This window comes from Thermobia domestica, chromosome 14 (genome assembly GCF_964235325.1).
Source record: "Thermobia domestica chromosome 14, izTheDome1.hap1.1, whole genome shotgun sequence".
In the NCBI taxonomy this organism is placed as follows: domain Eukaryota; kingdom Metazoa; phylum Arthropoda; class Insecta; order Zygentoma; family Lepismatidae; genus Thermobia; species Thermobia domestica.
In genome coordinates this window covers 152,859,101-152,881,362 of record NC_137467.1, presented here as the reverse complement: position 1 = coordinate 152,881,362, position 22,262 = coordinate 152,859,101, and the positions used below count along the sequence as shown (strand labels likewise).

Sequence of the window (22,262 nt, the reverse complement as noted above, 5' to 3'; positions counted from 1 at the left end):
TTACTTTATTGCAAAAGAAAGGATGTTTGCAGTTGAAGTCCCCGGTTAGTATTATGGGCAGGTGCAATGTTTGCTAATTTACGGATGTCGTCTGTATTGATTGGTATTGATGGAGAGTTATATATACCGATAAATAGTATATATATATATATAACTCTCCATCGATACCAACTGGTTATTTTCACTCCCGTAGCCTTTATTGTGGTGGAGTGCTGGTAATTTTGATTCTGAATGTTTAATATCATTTCTGATTATGGCTAGTGTCCCTAGTTTGCTCGTTCCGGTGTTTATCATTACTATATAATCTATAGTCTGAGATTTTAACTTTTGTTTGTGGTGCTACGTTGGTTTCACTAATTAGGCCTACATGTAATTTTGTTTTCTTGCAAGTAGTTTACAAGTTTGTCTATTTTTTCGTTAAACGCGCAAGCGCTGAAATGTTCTCGGTTATATAGTTGCTCTACAAGGATCTTATAAAATAGAGGATCTGCCCTTACAACAAAATCTTGAAGCCATACGTCACAGTTTCGTCACCCCTACTCTGCCCACTCCGCCCAATAGGATCGCAATGTTTTGAACCAACAATCATGGCGGAAACGAAAGTAGCCAATCAGACGATGACAGGAAAGAGAGTAGCCAATCAGACGTGCCGATGCTCGGTTGTTTTTTGGCTTCATGGATTTAATAGGATGAAGATACATATGGGCAGATCCTCTATTTTATAATATCCTTGGTGCTCTAGGTGAGGCGGTGGTACTGTTGTTCCTCCGTCGTCACATGACCAGTAGTGTCTCTGTTGTCCCTGTCGTATGCAGCTATAGCTATCCGTGGTAAGACGCACATGATTGATTTTTGTAAATATAAGCACATGTCGTTTTTTTTAAAAAAAAAACACAACCACATATATGTATGTCAAAATATAAACCTCCTTGAATTGAAGAAAATCATAAAAATAAGTGTAAATCATCCAAAATTTAGAGAAAAAAATTGTAAACCCTATAATTGATGCTGCATGATTGTCACGCCATCTATGAGAACGAAACTGATTCCGAGGTATACGCTCATTAAGGTTGGTTTAAAGGGACAAGTTTTGCCGATAGATGTCACTACAGTCTTCGTATCTCTCTCATGTAATTTTTTTACCTTTCACGAAAATTCACAATTTCTCTTACAAATTTCAAACTACAGACTTCAAATTTTTAGAGAAGGAAGTTCAAAACATATTGAAGGCAACAATCCGTGCCGATTTTTTATTTAGAACTTTCTTCATTGTTGAAACAGTGTATTTTTAAAGATTTGGATATCCAATTTCAGCAATTAAACCATTTCAACAATGAAGAAAATTCTAAATAAAAAATAGCACGGATTGTTGCCTTTGGTAGGTTATGAAGTTCCTTTTCTAAAAATTTGAAGTCTGTAGTGTGAAATTTGTAAGAGAAATTGTGAATTTTCGTGAAAGGTAAAAAATACACGAGAGAGATATGAGGAATGTAGTGACATCTATCGGCAAAACTTGTCTTTTTAAACCAACCTTAAGCTTTTTGTTAAGACACTAGAAAGACAACAGTTCACAGTTGGTTAATAATCTATAGCCTATAATCATGATTAACCATGAAACTTTTATTTTTGTTTAATTATATTATTAGCTATAGATGAAACATATGAATTGATAAATGACATACAGCTGAACATAATAGCAAGCTTGATAGTAAATTCTTACGTGTAGTTTTCGAGAAAAGCGAGAAATATTCTTTTATTGTGCTAAAAGTAATCCCATTTGTTTCTAATAATAATTGAAAATTTTTATTTATTTATTTTTGTACTGTATACATATGTAAAAAAAAGTACATTCTGAAATAGTAGAGTTATCTATTGTTGTTTGTTTTCTCTTTACAAAACACATAGAGTAGTGACACACATACTCCCAACAGTGACACACACTCCTAGTACTGACACAGTATTCCTGACAGTGACTCACATAGTCTTAAAAATAAAACACATGCTGTTTGTAAATGAAGTTTCAAAAAAAAAAAAAGAAAAGAAATAAATTATTTATTTTCACATAGTGTAATTACGGAAACTTCATAATGAGGAACTACATAATTTATACGGTTTACCCAACATTGTTAGGGTCATCAAGTCTAGGAGGCTTAGATGGGCAGGTCATGTAGCTAGAACGGAAGAAAGTAGAAACGCTTTCAAAGTCTTGACTGGAAGACCAATCGGAAGACGACCATTAGGAAGACCTAGGCGCAGATGGGAGGACAATATTAAGATGGATCTCGCAGAGATTGGAATACAAAGTAGAAACTGGATCCAATTGGCTAAGGATAGAAGTCAGTGGAGAGCTTTTGTGAACGCGGCATTGAACCTTCGGGTTCCTTAGGCCATAGAGTTAGTTAGTTAGTAATTACGCTATTTAGGGTTAAAAAGGCGGAATAGTGAAATCAATTATGTCTAAATAGTTGGTGCAAAAAATGAATTCACACATTCTTCATATTCCTGTTTGTCAATAACTTTAAGTCAAGTTCGGTGACTCAGTGGTAGAGCTATTACCTGGTCCTGTGGTGTCGCTGGATCTCTGGTTACGTGGGGTCCTTGGTTCGATTCCCGGGCAGGTACATTTATGATGAACGACATCGTGCCCGTCGTTTTTTTCAGAGCACTGCCGTTTCCTCCCACTTTTTCGTATCACCGATTCTTCCATCATCATTCATTTGGTTTAATCATCGTCTCCCTTAGTCTAAAGGGCATAATCGTGGGACGTTAAACTCAGACTTATTTTTGTTTAAAGGACAATTTCATCAATTGAAATTTATTTATCTATTTCCTTTTGGCGTAATGAGAACATATAGGTGAAAGGTAAAAAGCATGGATTAATATAGCAGAAAAAGAAAAATAGATTAATATGAGAAAACATTCTGATTACTACAACGAAAGTAATAGATTAATAGGTTAAAAAAAATGCAGTTTAACATGACAAAATGCAAAGATTTATACAGCAAAAGCACATGTTAATAAGTGAAAGACACAGATTAATGTAGCGTTAGAGACAGATTAAAACGATTGAAAACAGGTTAATTTTATAATATGCAATATTAAAAACTGCATTGTGGCCAAGCGTAGCGTAGTAGCTAACGCTCTCGCCTTCGGTGCGAGCGGTCTCGGGTTTGATTCCCAGTGTGGCCGCTAGGTCGAAAATGTGTAAAAAGCTGAATAAAGTTTTCCTTATTCACACCAGGCAAATCCCGGGGTGATACCTAACTTATAAGTCGCAGGCGCTTCCTTCCCCTTTCCCGGATAGTGTGTTCGCCGAGGGACGTCATCCCTCAAACGTGACGGGCTAAATGGCCATAGATGCCGAAAGCTCATTAAACTAAATCCTGAAAACTGTATTATAATTAGTCAATTTATGCGACAATTATTGACAAACGAACGTATAGAAGTATTCCTAGTGATTATACAATGATAAAGAATAAATTTATTTTTACTATTTTATACCAGAGAAAACACAAAGCTGTTACAAGTGTGAGAAATACCATTAAAATGGGAAAATACAAAGATATGTATGGAAAAAGACCGGCTACCACGTTAAACAGATACAGATTGCTATGACAAAAAACGCAGATTTAACAGAAAAAAATACTCAGATTAATATAGCAATAAATGTGAGAATAAACCCAGAATATTATGCCAAAATATATAAGTTGGTATGTACAAAATATATATTAAATGGAAAAGACAAAAGCAAAGTGGCAAAAGATCATATCAATATGGCAAAATATCTAGATTAATGTGTTAAAAGACAGATTGCTGTAACTAAGGATAGACTATGTACTTACATGAAAAATGTACTCAGATTAATACGACAGAAGACAGAGATAAATAAGTGAAAGAAACCTCAGAGTGTAACGTAAAACAAACTAAACATATTATGAAAAAATATACAGATATGGCAAAAAAAAAAAAAAAAAAAGAAAGAATACAGACTTAATACGGAAAAAGACAAAATTATAGTGGTAAAAGATGCAGATTAACATGACAAAATATCTAGAGCTTTGTGTTAAAAGACAGATTGCTGTAACCAGGGGTGCCCACAAGGGGGGGGGCTATGACGCAAACTGCGTCATTGAAATATTTGGGGGGGTTAAAAATCTATATAAATATGTTTGAGATGGTGTAAAAATTAATCGAAAAGATTTTTTTTCATGGAAGAACACCTATGGATAGACAATTGCGAAGAGGGGGTGCGTCATGGACATAAGGGGGGGGTGGACACCACTGCTGTAACTAAGAATATACAGTAAGCTTTTATGGAAAAATGTACTCAGATTAAGATGGCAGAGGACATAGGTGAATGAGACAAACACTCAGAGTATAATGTCAAAATATAAGGTTTATCTCAATAAATGCCTCGAAGTTTCTGTCTCCTTGTTGTGCTGTCTTAAATAGAGAACTGAATACAATTAATTAGAAGATAACGGAGATCTATGTCCCAGTTGGGGTTTATTTAAAAAATAAATAAGTAAATTAAGAAGTTATTATCGCACTTGCCTTTAGTGCGTGAGGTCTCAATGGAATAGCACTGAAACCCATTACCTTGCTTCGAGTTCTACCTTAAACTACAGATTCATATCTCATGTAGTGTCGTTGCTGAAAAGGGAGACGAAATGTCAACTACTACCATTACGTATGTCATTGGTGTGTCCGTTCTACTAAAATATTGTGTATTCCTGGCGAATTTTTTGTAACTCCATTCACAGAAAGACGTATAGAGTTTTAGTTTGAAAGATTTCGGAAAAGACTCCTCTTTGGATAGACCAATTGTGATGAGTGGGAAATATAAATATGAATCTTATGGAAGTGGGTGTCAGCAACAACTTTTGGTTTCAGTTGCTTGGTACAATGTTGTAATATCCTACACGTAGTTTATATTTGTAATCATTAAAATGTGCTTTTTATTTATAAACGAACCCACGTGTTCTTCTGCTACAGTTACTATATGAAACATACAACAGAAATCATCGTCACCATCTGGTTATGTGATGCAAGAAAAGCACTAGCGCCACGACTGCTCACAAGGAGATATAAAACTGCATGCAACGCCTCAATTGACATCAATTTCGGCTTGTCAACTCTCCTCTCTTAGCTCATCTGGTGCTCTGAGACATCCTAACCTAATCCAAGGCTCCTAGCGTGACTGTAGGTTTGAGGTCTCCTGCTCACTCAGCTTGCTTGGAGCCTTGTGGAAGCTCAACCCCTCTTTTAACTTGCCTGGAGCTGTAAGAGATTCCTAACTGCATCCCCTAGCTTGAGTGGAGTTATGTGGTTGTTTTTCCACCTACCTTGCCTAAAGCTTTGCGGGATTTTAAATTCACTGTGACTGGAACACTGGGAACCCTCACCTACCTCCACTCAGCTTGCTTGGAATTTTGTGGGAATCCTTCCCTTGGCTACCTGGGTCTTGGGACACCTATTTATCCCAACTACTTGATTTTGTATTGGTTTTAGGATCAGACTTATAGTGATTCTGTTTTATATTGCTTTTATAATTAAGGAACTTTTATAATAAAAGGTTGTGGGAGAAAACTTAATCCTGTGTATAATTGCTCTACCTTCTACCTTAAGGTAATTCTACAATATACAGAATAAGATCAAATTTCTGAGATGAATGTTTGGGGTCATTACTTATTTACTTACACACATGATAGTTAATAGATATATAGTCTTTCCCTACTTATCGTAAGTACCATGGCACACAATGTATTTATGTTGTACTCTTTCCGTTAGATTCATGTTGCTAGAGGATTAGGGTTGCAAACCAAAGCTGTAATAACTCGAATGGATGCAGTCATTGGAAGAACAGTTGGAAACGCTCTAGAGGTAGAGGAAGCAATTGAATGTTTAAAAGGCAACGGTCATAATGATATCCTTGACATAACATCGACGCTTGGTAAGTACTTTATAAAAAAGTACGACTATTTTGGTTTTTCCTAAAGTTTGTTTGGGGTTGTAATATGTTAAATCAATTTCCGAAGTTGATACAGTTTTCTTTAATATTAGTACATTCTTCTTTCTCAAGTGCTTACAAAGTTGCGGCTGAAATCAATCAATCGTTCTTCCTCAAGTGTGTACAGGGTTGTAAACAAATCAGATCAATCTTTTTGTCTAAAATTAGTTCAGAATTGTCATTGACATACACTCAGTTCTCCTTTCTAAAGCTAGTACAGAACTAATTGTAACGAATTACATTTTTTCTAAAGTCAATAGAGTTGTCAATGAATCTCTTCAACCATTCTAACTTTACCGCAGGTTGTCAATGTATCTGCTCTACATGAATGTATACTGAAATGTTTTGCGGGTGTTTTCCCCTTCACCAATTTTATTACAAAGTTCTAAATACAAAACGTTTTTGAATTACAAAGATAACTCTATTAATATCTTCTTTCTAATTGACCTGGGTAAAGAAGAATGGTGTTTTGCAGGGAACCCTTCACTCAAAGCAGTCTCCGAACCACCTGCAGGAAAACCTCCTCAGCCCAAAGCAGCTTCGCGGGGTTTAGGTTTTGGTGAGGATCCCTAGTACAAAGCGACCTCGGGTTAAGGTAAAGGTGTACTCCCAATCCAAAGCGACCTCGGAGCAGTGTTGAATATGTGATCAGCGGTCAGACTGATGCCTAGTACCTCCGTGATCTATCTTTTATGTGTCCTCTTCGGATGGCTCGTTTTCTTTCGGTTTCCTTCGTGTGGTCCGTCTCCTTTGGGTTTCCTTCTTGTCTTCCTGTTTAGTGTATCGTCTGCTTATTTGTAAATATTAGCACGTGTGTCTACGAGCATGTGCTAATGTTGTGATGTGGAAATACTTACAATACCTAGGTACATTTAGTCTGTCTTAGTAAAGCAACTAAGAATTGTCAATAAATGTGCTCGATCTTCGTTTTTAGAATAACCACAAGGTTTGAATGAATTAATTATGCTCTGAAATGCAACTGAATTAGGGATAGACCGCGTAATTCACACTTCATAGCGTTGCTGCCTCATTTCTGCGCAGCTGTAGGATATATAGTTAGATAGAAGTTTAACCCTCTCGAAATCTATCTTGCCCTAAGTTCGTCATTTCAAAATTTCTGGAACTAATTAAAACATAGTTTACTTACTAAATATTTCAATGGTAACACACAAAATATCAGATCTGGCCATACAAGAGAATGATATCATACGATACGGACTATTGACTATACAAACCTATAGCCTACATATTTATTAATGCTATCGTTATAAGTGATAGAATCTGCAAAATGCGCGATTTAGGCGCCTCTGATCGAGGACAAACAATAGCTGCTTTACACATACTACATTTAATTTAAAAAATCATGTGAGAAGTGAGATTTTCTCATTGCACAATATCAAGAGTATGGCGAGAGTACAAGGAGGCCATCTCTTTGCTTCAGACGAGGAAGTGAAACACTGTGACAAGGTGGCTGAACACGTAAGGACAGGATTTTTACCAAGAGCGAATCTTCAAATTCATCCCACGATGCGACAAGTGCCTGAACTAATATGGATACTAACTAACTAACTAACTCTGTGGCCTATGGAACCCGGAGGTTCAATGCCGCGTTCACAAAAGCTCTCCACTGACTTCTATCCTTAGCCAACTGCATCCAGTTTCTACTTTGTATTCCAATCTCTGCGAGATCCATCTTAATATTGTCCTCCCATCTGCGCCTAGGTCTTCCTAATGGTCGTTATCCGATTGGTCTTCCAGTCAAGACTTTGAAAGCGTTTCTACTTTCTTCCATTCTAGCTACATGACCAGTCCATCTAAGCCTCCTAGACTTGACGACTCTAACAATGTTGGGTAAACCATATGAATTATGTAGTTCCTGTTCTCAAATACTTTCAGTCTATGTTCTTCCCTCAAAGTAAGTGACCATGTTTCGCAGCCATACAGAACAACAGGCATGATTATCGTTTTGTATATTTTATGCTTATGGATACTCTGTGGAAAAATGGATACTCTGGAAAAATGGATATTAATATGGATACTCTGTGCAAAAATAACCTAATGTATGTACTATCTGTTGGTTTTATGGGTTGTATGAATTAATATATACACGTTTCACTGCAGGCTTTGTAACCTTACTTTTTGATCACTCCTCGTAACAATATACGATTTGTGTACCATTTGCATGTTTGTTTTTACATTACTTTACATGACTCCAATGAGTAATTCCGTATAAATTTGTTTTCTATACACAAGTCTTTATCATTTTCTTTCAGGAGGCGTACTGTTAGAAATGACGGGCAAAGCAGAAGATAAGAAAGAAGGTATGAAGGCCATATTAGAAGCTGTGAATTCTGGACGAGCCATAGACTATTTCTATAAAATGATCGTTGCACAGGGAGTTGAACCTAACGATGCCTCTGAACTTTGCTATGGAAACATGAAGGAAGTCCTGCCACAAGCGGAAAATATATCTTATATAAAATCACCAACAACAGGTAATACAATACTTTAAATAGATTTAGATTTTTGTTCTTGCAAAAAATCATGCATAACATACTGTATATGTAGGCTAATAGAATGATTACATTTGAACTGTTCTTATGTTCGCTAATACTGGAGAGCCTTGAGTATTGAACGAACATGTAACACTTCTCAGGTGTAACATTCCGATTTTGATGAAATTTGGCAGGTAGATACCACACTTGAAATAAACGAATACGTGTTTTTTATTTTCTGTGGAAAATGTTTTAGGGGGCAAAAGCCCCACCCAAAATTTTGAAAGTCAATGCCTGAAACAGGCCCGAAATGTTTTCCGCAGAAAATACAAAATATGTATTCGTTTATTTTTTGCGTATTGTCCCTCCACAAAGTTTTGTTGCAATTATTCATGTCCTTTAAGCACTTCTGACATACTGTTATTAGCACTTTTGATATTTCGTGATCAAGGTTTGGAGGGGTCCATGCCCCACACAACCGTTTTTTTTGTTTTTTGTTTTTTTTTTTTTTAAGGAAAATATGAAACACCTATTCTCTCATTTTATGCCTACAATATATGTGCACAATTTAATTCACTTCGGTCCACTTCTTGCCTTTCGGGCGTCAACTTTCAAATTTTCGATGAGGATTTTTGCCCCTAAAACCATTTTTCCGCAGAAAATAAAAAAAACTTCTTTTTTATTTCATGTGTAGTATCTACCTGCCAAATTTTATCAAAATTGGAGTGTTACACCTGGGAAGTGTTATGTATAAGTACTACAGTGACGTAATTAAGGAAGGAGCCAAACGTGGATGTAAAACTGCAGAAATATATATATGTTTACTATAAGGCAGAGAATGGATTTTTAGAAAACTAAAGATTATAAAAAAATTACCTCAGAAACTTAACAGGACAATAACGACTCGCCAACCTTAGAATCATATCCGTAGGGCATAAGTTAGCTTCAAAGCTATCTTTTCAGGACATTGTAAAATCCTTTGCAGCCAAAAGAGCCCGCAATGTTAAATTTTAGTTCCAGCTTTTTGTGGTTTCATTTAACTTACATCGATTTAAGAGATTTGTAAAATGTCCGAGTATAATACTCGAGACAACAGGTTGGCTGTCAGTCATAATTAAATATTCTATTCTAAAGCAACAGTCTGTTGATTCATTCTACACATATGTACACTCGTGTCCAAAATTATTGCCGCATATCTATAACTGTCCTCTTGTAAGAATATAATTTGATAATGATTTTGGAGGGTACTTTTAATACTGTTACTATGTGTATAATTGGGAAATGTATATTTGTGGTAAATTTTATAGGAAAATAATTATAAATACAAAAATTGTAATGAGTAAAATAAAATGTTGCTAAATGGACAAGGAAGTTTTATTTCCGTTTTATTGTTCTTATTTACTGCTCTTTTGACTTGAAATTTGCCACATACATGTCTTTGCCTATTATATACATATTAACATTATAAGAAATACTGGGCGAATTCGTAATCAAATTATATTCCTACAACAACATATTTATAGACATGCGACAATATTTTTGGACATGAGTGTACATCCCGATATAATTCCAAAAACATTTTGATTTGCAGTTATAATGATAAGACTATAAGAATATGTCAAGCATGCTACTCTCAGATTATTTGGTAATCAAATACTAATAAATTTGGTGTTTTATCTTGTACTAAAAATTAAATTATGTACTGCAATTTTGAAATCAAGCTTTATCACTTGAAGAAAAATGGAATAGGAGAATTACAGTGTGACGCCAATATTAGGTATTATTGTCAGGCAGCGTATTGGTTCGTTTGGTCAGGGGACTGTTGTGGGGACAGTGGACAGTGGGTAGGGGACAGGGGACAGTGAGTACTTGCCCTGGGCAACAACTAGCCTAGTTGCATCGCTGAAATAGAATCAAACTAATTAATTTACAAGGGCATAGGCGTGCCCACCAAAAAATTTCTGGGGGGGGGGGCAGTACCCTTCACTTAACATTGTGGGCCAAATTTAAAGAAAGGCTGGTGTCATTGCACCCCCCCCTTAATTTTCAAAATGTCACAACATGAATTAAAGTGCCACAATTTAGGATAGAAAAATCCCATCAATGGTATCAGGTTCAATTCCAGCGACACAAAAAGTGCTATTTATGGTACTTTTGACAATATTTATTATAATTAATGGGATTCCCAGGGCGATGATATCAATTTGTAGGTTTCATGACAGTACAATGAACTTATGATCAGCGACTAGGCCTATTATTCAAGTTCATGTTTTCATTTATGATTTGTATTGTTTCCCATTTTAACACTGAAATTGTTTCTTTAAGTGTCCTGTTAAAAAGCTTCAACCTCTGATAATATCTCTAGCCATATGAGCCCAAGAAACGTAGATCCTTCTTCAAAAAGCTGCAAAAACCCAGCTGCTGATCCTGAAGATGTGTTGACAATTCCGTCAGTCTTAATATTTTCCAACATAGAGAGAATTTCTTCATAATGTTAAACAACTCCCGTTATTAGATTAAGTCTACAAATTCACCTAGTGGGACACAAGGATTTAATGTTTACAATGTTTAAGACGAGACCACAAGCATTGGCTTCGATTAAAGCAGAAAATCGTGACCTCACTGAAAGTGACTGAAAACAGTACTCATAGTTCGTGCACCCACTGCAAAGAGTTTCTCACTACTTCTGACGCACTATAGGCACCCTTAATCACAAAATTAGTACTGTGAGCTCCACAATATACATACAAAGCAAGAAATTGCTGTTTACATATAATAGGTGGGCCACTAATTCCAGAGCCATCACTCGCATTTCCAGAGCCATCATAAACTTATCCACTGAGTTGAGCAATTGGAAGCTGGAGTCTCACCATCTCATCCAGAATAACTGAAGCTATAAACTCACCAGTAGTTTTTTGATATACTGTAGAACACAAGAAAAGTTTCATGAGATCAGCGATCTTTATCAACTCACCTGGCACAAGTACTTAATTGTTCTTCGCCATTCACATCCCGGGAACCATCAGACACGATAGAGAACAGACGAAGGTTTTGAGATTTGATTTGGATATGAAAAAGCAATTTCTTGGCCCATGGTTTCGAGATTTTATTCTGGATTTTAACATCCATGAAATTACATCTCTTCATGTTTCCCTTTATCCGGCTCTTCAATTGTGGAAAATTTTCAGACCAAAGGCTCATCAACTGAAATAAATTCCTGAACCGGGAGTCATGTCCTCTAAATGCGAGTCCTTGTCTTGCAAGATAACGTTTACCTGAGATTACTTTTTTTTAAAAGGAATTTCCTGGCTTTCAGTTGTTCATCTAAAATTTGTCTGTTTATTTGGTTTTCTATTGGATTTTTTCTCTGCGTGTAGCGCAGTACAACTAGTTTATGGCATTCTGAAATTTCGTGTATACTTAATTTCTCTTTAGCCTTCTTTTGCAGTTGCAAAATCCTACAGTAGAGAAAGCGTCTTCCATGGTTTTAGTAAGAACTTTTTTTTATTTTTTTTTCATGATGTCCATACCATACAGTAAAAACAGAAAATGACGTTAATTTTGTTTGGATCGACGTGCAGCCACGGAAGGAATCAAGTTGGCACAAATTTCAATGTTCGCCCTTTCTGAGACTGTTGTGGAAAATTTGTAGGTAACACTAAAGTCTAACTGGGCTTTGAAAGGTTCGAAGGGTGGGGAGAATCTGAACCACTTTCTAGACGTGGAGATTGAGAGGTTTCTTCTACAGGCATTGATGGTGATAGTGACCGATACAAGATTTGAATTTCCATTGTCAGTTTCAGGTTGTAATTCATCAGCTGAACTATCATTTGAATTATATTTTCTCCTCTTTTCTTCAACAATAGCATTGCTTTGGCCCACGTGCTGTTTTCTTTTCTTTTTATGATAAATTGATCCATTTCAAACAATAAAACAACACTAAACAAAAACAAGAGATGAAAAACTTCATATCAACGTTATATTCACACTAACACACATAAACACAGCTGTCTAAATAACGTTACTGTTCGAGAAAACACGCTGCAAAACATGTCCTTTCAAAAACAGTGACGCACTTGTGCACAGCCCAGTTGACGCAGTTCAACAATACATTAGAAATAACACGCAAAGAGACCTACATTACCCGCGCACGAAGAAAAAAGGTCTTTTTAGGCAGGTTTTCAGTTATATTTCCGAAGCTAAACAGTGTTGTAAGTCTTCCATCGATTGTCCAGGTTGGTGGTATTTTTACACAAAGCCGATACAGCAAGAGTCGTTATATTAAATAATAATAATAATAATAATACACATTTTCTCTTTTCTCTTTGTAATGCTATAAGTGTAGAGGGAAAGGAATATTTTTAGATATTTAGAAAGCGACATTTTTTTTTCTTGCAGCTACCGCTTTCTTGGAAGACAAGATTAAATCTCAAGGCAGAAATATTTGAAATTGAGCATGAAACTTTTGATAAGTACTAAGTCAAATTCGAAATATGTTTGCCCTTGAACCAAGTTGCAAATCTTTCACAAAGCGATAGCTTTTCAAAATGAAAAGACACACTAAGAATTGCGTACTTTCAATTAGAATCTACTATTTTCATAAAGATACTAGCTCACACACACAATTAATTATATTGTCAGTAATAGCCTATATGGTGTTAATTGGGTCAAACACTCAAAACAATAAAGATTCATCTTACACTGGAGAAATAGTTATGCTTCGTTTTTCATTATCATTTGACAATGAAACAAATGCCGGAAAGAAATACTAACCTCGTATACAAATGTGCGGTGTTGAGATGTATACCTCGTTATGATATGATGCTTTACTTTTTAAATTTTCAATACTTTCGCGTACTTCTAAAAAATGCAATAAAGAAATAACGTCCATTTTAAAAAAATCCAATTATAACTCAACAATCTTCACAAAATTTGCAATCGATGAGTGAAAATGACATCTTTCCAGAGCTTGTAGTTTCTGAGATATCATTGTTAAAAGAATTTGCCACAAACATATAAACTTTTCTTGACCACAAACATGTAAACGTAGCATTTCAATATATAGATATTTCAAAATTTTCTTTTTGCTGCAATTGAATGTGTGCACACTTTATGGTAGTTTTCAACGTAGCTAATACAGTGTCGCTATTTTCTGTACTTCATTTATATACTCTGGTACCGGTAATTGTTACAGAATTGAAACTGTAATTCCTATCAATTCCAGGAATTATTGACAAGCGACGTTCCCATTCCAGTATTTCACCATTTTTGCCGAGATATTTGGGAAAGAATTCCTGCTATACAATTTTCTGGGGAGGTGGACAATCCCCTCCTACAAAATTTCTGGGGGGCGCGTCCCCCTCATCCCCTCGGCTGGCACGCCCATGACAAGGGAAATTAGTAGTTAACAAAATTATAGTGAGAAAGAACAATTAGCAATCCCTTTGCCGTACATATCTCCACTTCAAAACTTTAGTAGGATGAATGACTATTCCAGCTGTCCGGAAAAAATAATTTTCTCAGTGTAATTGTATTTGTATTCATTAAAGTTAAGTAATTAGCATTAAGTAGCATTAATAATTCTGTGAAACACTTCAGCAGATCACTTTTCAGACACTTAGATACCTAACACATTGGTAATTAGTAAAGCAATAATTAATATGCACGATGATTACATTTTAGTATTAATTGTAGTTATGTCAAATGTTTAAAAAAATCAATCAGGTAATACTTATTGGCCTGTTTGAGTAATGTGCTTTCATTTTCTAGAGTTTTATCTTTCGTTGTATATTGTAATTTCAGATTTTTACTATAAAGATGTCGTATATAATTATCATAAAAATAATCTCAATAAAATCTTTCTCTAAGCCTCTTCCCGTCAACGCTCAGTGTCACCTATAAGTGACACTACATTAAAGGCGTCTTCTTTCTTGTACAATACGTCGACTTCGAAACTTTTTTGTGTGGTAATACAACATACATAGCTAAGTAGCTGGTGCTACTGTGGTTCACTAGAACCCTCTGGTGGACGATTGGTGAACAAGAAGACGCCTTTAAGGTAGTGTCACCTATAGGTGACTCTGGGCTTTGACGGTTAATTAAATGTTTTCAGTGTTGGATAAAAATATAATGTAACATAGAGTTGATAGGAAGGTGTCCTAGCCCTAAACGGTCTCAGAGGGGACTGGTGACTCCATAGTGACCTCAGGAGTGGGTATTATAGGTTAAGTGTCCGTAGCCCATAGCGGCCTCAGAAGTAGGTATTGTAGAATGATGACCAGTACAAGGCACTGATGATGTCTTGGTCTCGACGTCTTCTTTTATAGCCGTCTTTTGACAGGAGAACCTACGGAGGAGTTGTCTGATTTCTTCGTGGTTCTTCGTGTCCTCTTCGTCTCTTACTGAAAGTACAATTTCCTTCTGTCGTCTGTCATTATTTCTTTATAAATCATCAAAACACATGTTTATAGTAAAAACACGTAGCTTATAGTACGTGTAGGTGTACGAATGATTGGAATATTGTTTCAAATATTATTTTCATGATATTTGTTGTAATATCAGTTCACTGTAAAAAGTAGAATAGATGTACAAGTAAAAATGTTAAAAGTGTAAAGTTGAAGATTAAAAATCCTTCTATATTAGTATACAGAAGAACGTGTGCGTGTCTATTATCATTTTACGCATAGAAGGGAGTCATCTAAAGCCACCAAATTTTGTACACAGATAGATATTCAATAGATCTAATCGCGTACGAAGTCACCAGTTCTTCACTAGATTTAATCGCGTATGAAATCATCAGACCGTGTCAGAAACCCCTCAAATTAGATATACCAAACCATTCTATTGTTTCATGTTGTATACTGTTTATTCCGTGCCAAGAACAGTCCCTTTTGCTGGTAAAATTAGTCCAATTTTAAGTAAACAATATTAGTTGTGGACCATTATAATTGAGAAACCTAGAGTGATCACGAGGACTCTTGAAGCTTGTGCTATATACCAATGACAGAAGTGCCCTGCCTCACGTATGATGCATCGGAAGAATTCGGCACGATTCGTGAAGCTGCCTTCCGAACGCACACTTAAGAAAATGAGAAACAGCAGATGTGCACAAACAATGTTGCCAAGCTTAGAATACATGGCGAACGAGCGACAAAAAAAGCACTTAAAGAACCATAACACAAACACTAACAATTATTCGAATTAAGCCATAACAACAATAATAATAGCTAAAATATGACACAATAATAAGAATAATAACAGAAAGTAAACAAATCGAAACTTAGCGGCAATCCAACACTATACCCTCAGGATATGTTCTCCGTAAAGTGTGAGAAACGCGACTGACAAAATTTCATGGATAGGGGATGACAATCGGGACACTCTTGCGTTCTATTGGATGCTGAACTGCTTCACGACTCGTTGCAGCCGCTATAGTTAACTAGTGCGTCCACAGCACTAATTGGTTATCCGCGTCATTCTGTGTGTGTAAATCGAGTGTGCTGTATGTAAATAGCTTTTATCTTGTTTGCAGGTTTCATCGACTCTATAGACGGCTTAGAACTTGGAATTGTTTCTAATTCGCTGGGAGCTGGACGCACAAAGAGCACGGATAAAATTGACCACGGTGTGGGACTACGTTTAAAGCGTGTGATTGGTGAATCAATAGGAGAAGGTGACGTGTGGTTGGAGGTTCATCACCAAGGGATCTTACAAGAAGATCTTAAACAAAGACTGGCATCTGCGTTGAAAGTTACAAGTCATAATGCACATGAAAACCACAAATCTCTAGTATTAGAAATATTAGATTTTAACAATATACATTAACAAAATTATACAACTGGGTGATCCTTATTACGCTGAACACCTCGTAGGAATTCTCTCCCGAGGTATTTTACGCGTACTAATCTGAAAGGGAAGAACCCTATACCAAAATAAAAGTACTCTAAAATCGCTTTTAGATAAATGAGTAAACAGTATTTGCTTACTCATATTTAAAAGTGTATTAGGGAAGGATTTTGCTGCAACCGCGTTCATTTAACTTCTCAGTGCCTTTGCACCGGCTTTGTAAATGGATTTATCATTCATTGCAATTCTGTTGCAAGCATAAGCTATAGCTTGTGAAATATTTTATGTGGACATGTTATATATATATATATATATATATATATATATATATACAAGTTTTTTTAAATTGGCCCCAATATACACATTGCAAGGAATTAAGTCGAGAACGATCGGAGTTTTCATATTCCCAAAAAACATTCTGAAATACTTCTAATGAAACACTGGTTTATGTACTTTTGAAGATTGAAATACTGGACAAGAAAGGATTTTCATTTCATCAGTTTACCATTCACACGTATATTATTGAGGAACCCCAAGCTTCTCAACTATACGATAATTTAAGCTTTGATGGTATCTACGATAATGCCCTTGCGATATAGGTGAATGTGCGATAATTTTAGATAATGATAATTTTAGAATGTACACTTTTCCCACTTTTCGAATATGTAAATAAGTTGTAGATATGCATTAAACAATTATAAAATACACACACACATTGAAGTTTTTAACACTCATTCTCGCTAAAATAAATCAGTAACGATTTGAGAATTGGTAAATGGCAACTCTACATCCATTTTTTAAATTCAATTACGTTTACGAGAGGGTGGAAATGTTCGAGTTTAACGTCCCTTTTAGCGAGGCTACATGAGAAGTGGACCTACTGATTAACGTGAAATCTGAACCACATTATCTCCTGTCGGGAATGGAACCCGCGTCTCCCTTTTGGCTTATTTATGTCAACCATTGTTGGATGTGACGTTCCTGTAATGTAGGATTCCGGTAATACTTTATTAAAAAACCGGGACATTTTATGAAAATTTACAGCATATTCATAGTCATGTTGTTGTTGTTCAGAGTAGTATTAATAAAGATTTTTTTAAAAATGGCAATGATACTGGCGCCAATTTGGAATCTGAAACTGAAGATTACTAGATAAATTCACTACAAATTATTGCTATTTTAATAGTATTATACTTATTTATAAAATTATCACATGCATAATGAATATAACGTTCTCTGAGTGAGACAACTTTGTGGAGAACTGTACTGTTGGCTTAATTGAGTTGTGTTAATTTCAAGTTTAACGTCCCTTTCAGCAGCGAGGCTATATGAAACGTAGATCTATAGATTAACGTTGAACCACATGAGTTCCCGTCCGGGATCGAACCCGGGTCTCCCTTTTGGCTTAATTATATCAACCATTGTTTGATGTGACATTTCTGTAATGTAAGGTTCCGGTAATTCTAGACTAAGAAACCGGGATATTTTATGAAAATTTACAGCATATTCATAGTCATGCACTTCGTTCTTACCGAAATATAAGAATGAATAAATAATTAGTAAATGCTCACGAAAAGTGAGTGACGGAGAGTAGATTATTCCTATCAGTTGGGTACTAATGATTAATAAAAGCAGATATTTTAATGATTAATAAAAGCAGATTAATAAAATATCGCACAAAATTATGTTTTGAACGGAAATCGGGGCATTTCGTGTTTTTTGAACATTATTGGGGGAAGAGATTATATAAATCGAAACAGTCTCGGCTAAACCGACTAAATTGTCTAGGAACACTGTACAAATGGACGAAATCTTCTGTAAAAGCTATACCTCTGGTGACCCTGCCGTAAATTTGACATTGCTTGTAAGTAAGGAAATTAGTTAGCAAATTTGGTGTTTCCGAAATACATTAGAGGCGTAATACCTTTGTTGTTTACCCAAATATTTCAGATGCGTAATACCTAATCTTGTTTACCCAAATATTTCAGAGGTGTAATACCTATTGTTGCTTGCCCAAATATATCAGTGGGGTAATACCTATTGTTGTTTACCCAAACACATCACGGGCGTAATACTTCGTGTTGTTTACCCAAATATAGCAGAGCCATAATACCTATTGTTGTGTGCCAATCTGAAGCCCGTAAATCAACTGAAGCCTAATTTATAGCACATTTCCGAGCGAAGATACTGGTGTTTGAATTCTTTTCAACTTGATGGGTGATGTACTGTAAATAATTGTGATAAGTATATCGTAAACTTTTCTTAATATGAGGACTTAATGACAAATATATTTTCATATGTTCGTTGTTAAATAACATTGACACCTTAACATGAGTTATATGTTGATACAGGATTGTACAAAAAAATGGTGCAAAACTAAAGCTAAGTTGGTAGGAAGGAGAAAGTAAGGTTGTAACTTTTGTGTAACTTTTGTGCAAGCGTTCAACCAATATCTCAGTTCTTGTCAGACATGTCCTTAGCGCCTCAACGAGTTGCAATTTGTATGGCTTAAAGCATAGACGCTTTCGTCATATATCAGTACATTCAGTTTTCTAGTAGTTCGGATTTTCGATTGTATTGCACTCCTTTCAAATGGAGCACAGATCCTATCCACTGCTTTCCTCGATGTTTCTGGTTGGTCGACCAAAACTTTTCATGGAGCACAAATAATTTGTGGATTGAAACTTTTGCATCCAACGTGAAATGCAGTTCCTATGTGTTGCTTGTTTCTTGAATTTTGTTACGGCACATCTTGTTCGTCCAAATTCCATCACACACTACGGAAACTCTACTTTCGTGGTCGTCATTTGAGTTGAGTTGATTTTAGTTTAGCGTCCCTTTCAGCAGCGAGGCTATATGAGACGTGGACCTACTGATTAACGTGGAATCCGAACCACATGAGCTCCCGCCGGGAATCGAACCCGGGTCTTCCACGCCAAAGGCGCGTACGCTAACCGCTTAGCCACGGAGGAGCTCTGGTCGTCGTTTGAATTGTCAACTGTTTGCACAAGCTTTAATGTTAACTATGAACACAAAATATAAGACACAACCTTCGCCTCTTCTTTCCAATAATTTTTTAAAGTCTTTTTCATTAAGCTTTAGTTTAGCACCATTCTTTTTGAATAATTCTAACAAATAACTTTCTTGAGTGTTATTCTTTCATAAATTATTATTGTTTGAATGTAAAGCTATTCCTTGGTTACAATTCATTGTAGTTTGAATTGACGATACATCGACCAACCATTGTTGTAACAGTGAATATCTTGTATTGTAGTGCATGTATATGTAAGTACGAAGGAAATAAAAAATTTCCATAGTTTCCCCATAACTCTCTTTAGATTGTGCGCGCTGCCTTCTACTCTCGCATGTTATAAGGTTATATCATTACGATAACACTGTGAGAGTTAATCTTAATTGCTGCATTTTTGCTACACTTATTTTGCAGAAAGAACATGACCGCTCGGCTGGCATTATGCACCAAGTAAAAATAGATGATAATAACCCGATTTCTCTGGTCTGAAGATCAATCAGAGATTGAAGTTTATCGGAGACATTCGCGTAGAAGCGTGTACGAGTGGATAGAGAAGTTTCAAAGTGGCCGAACAAGCGTGACACGCGAAGAGGTAGCAGGACGTCTTTCAACTTTCACCACATACTTGACCGCTCCAGCAATCAAGGCGAAGAATTTTTGAGCAGAATAGTTAGTGGGTTCCTCCTGGTGAACCGAGTCCAAAAAGAAAACATGGAGTGGAAATACCCAGAATTACTGATAAAGAAAAATATTTCAGTTTAACGTCCCATGATTATGCCCTTTAGGCTAAGGAAGACGGATGATAGAGACAAGTTTATGATGATGGAAGAATTGCTGGAATGAGATTGTGGGAGGAAACGAGTATCCTGAGAAATCCGACGGACATGATGATATCCACCACAAAGTTACTTGAGCGGGAATCAAACCAGCGACCCCACGCACTAGAGGTAAGCTCGCTACCATTACCACTGAGCTACAGTGTCTCATCTAATGATAAAGACATTCCAGACAAACATCCGCGGGAAAAAATTATGCTAACCTTATTTGATCACTCGAAAAGGCCTGTCCTGGAAGACTACCAGAACAAGGAGCGTGAACTTAACAGTGCAAGCTACAGTGATTTGCTTGTTAATTGAACCCAGCAGTTCGCATCAAATGGAGAGATGTATTATACAAGACAGTACTTTGGTCGTATGGTCACTGTCCTCTTGACTACTCCCAACGAAGAGACCCTCGTCTTTCGCCATAGCAGAAATAAAACCGGAACAACTAAGAACAAACTTTTTGTATACACGTGTAATATTACAGCATGCGTACGCAGAATGCAATGTTCATAGTACAAAAAAAAAAAAAAAAAAAAAAAAAGTGCGGATAAGTTTTCTTTTGACTTGCCCTCGTAAATAGCAGTTTTTATAAGATTTGAAAGAGATCTGATCTGTACCTATTTTCACCGGGAGCCAGGTCATTCGAGAAAAAAGACCAAATATTTTAGTAAGCTCTGGAAACTTACAAAGGCATGGTTGGAAAGTATGATGTATTGTCTCCAATTTTGGCAATTTTTCAAAATTTGTTTCGACCATATCTCGTTTTGTTATTAAAAATGCAAACCTTACATTATTACAATTATTAAAGATCAAATGAGGTACGTAGTATCAAAAGCCGCCAAATCCATTTTTTTTCTACCGAAATTGAGTTATATATCGCTTGTTATATGTTTGATCTAAAGGAAATTCCATGGAAACAGAATTTTGTTTAAAAGCTTAATATTACATACTAAAAAACTAGTTCAAATATGGGACTTTGTATGTGTGTATATGGAGCTTCACTGCACGTTTTGCGAAATTACTCGAAACTAAGCGAAATGGATGTGGCGGATTTTGATACTATTAGCCTCAAATGTTAATTTATTTTCACTCAAAATTTTAATGCTTATGCTGACGTTAATTATAATAAATTACAATTATATGTTAAATGCTTTTATATATATAAGTTTTATATTAAGGATTAAAAATGTCCTTTATTCATATTCAAAGCTTATTTATTGTTTACTAACCCTTTCCAAAGTTATTTTTTCTTTTAAAATATATATAGTTTCTCTTGAATCATAGAAGATTTTCTACTATGAAAAATTTCAGAAATAAATAAATATGTCACAAATGCGCGATGTTCTTTTACTATGACTTTTTAATGAATTATATGATCTTTGCTTACTATGTCGTTTTGATGTTAAATCAAATATAAAATTTTATTTCCCTAACTCCAAAATATTTATTTTCAATTAAGGCGCTAGACTACTAAATATTTTTCAAAAGCTAACAATTTTTCTTTTGCCCGTTTATCATAAGTGAAAAGAGATAATGAAATGTAACTTACCACAATAATAGATAATGTTATTTTACATTCGAAAATACAAATCGGAAGAATTTTCAGTGTTACCATCCATATAAATTAAAGTGTGACCAAAATTTGAATTAACCAAAAAATCTAGGTTAAGGCAACGACTAGAAAAATTAATTCAACGATAGCTGATGACTTATCAAGCTGTCTTTGTTTCTTGTTAACTACTTTTTAAATAACATTTGTATTTATTTTGTAATAAGTTACATAAGTTATTACAGAATAAATAAGTTATTACAAAAGAAATACAAATATTATTTAAAAAGTAGTTAACAAGGAACACAGATATTATGATAAGTCATCAATTACCGTTGAATTCATTTTTCTAGTCATTGCATTAACCTAGATTTTTGGGTAATTCAAATTCTGGTCACACTTTAATTTCTATGGAGGTAACACTGAAAATTCTTCCGATTCGTTTTTTCGGATGTAGAATAACATTATCTATTATTGTGGTAAGTTACATTTCATGATCTCTTTTCAC

General features: G+C 35.5%; 1 protein-coding gene across 2 annotated transcripts in view; it reads left to right on the top strand.

Annotated features, from left to right (window-relative positions):
- Window positions 1-21,407, top strand: part of LOC145670403 (thymidine phosphorylase-like) — an 81,306-nt gene extending 59,899 nt beyond the window's left edge. Inside the window, exons 7-9 of one of the 2 annotated variants that reach the window (XM_081739045.1) lie at window positions 5,791-5,953; window positions 8,284-8,505; window positions 16,037-21,407. In XM_081739045.1, the coding sequence (XP_081595171.1) occupies window positions 5,791-5,953; window positions 8,284-8,505; window positions 16,037-16,329 (678 nt within the window). In that variant the 3' untranslated portion in view covers window positions 16,330-21,407. The remainder of the gene's footprint in view (window positions 1-5,790; window positions 5,954-8,283; window positions 8,506-16,036) is intronic. The other variant, XM_081739046.1, reaches the window with a different exon arrangement.
- The last annotated feature ends 855 nt before the right edge of the window (window positions 21,408-22,262 follow it).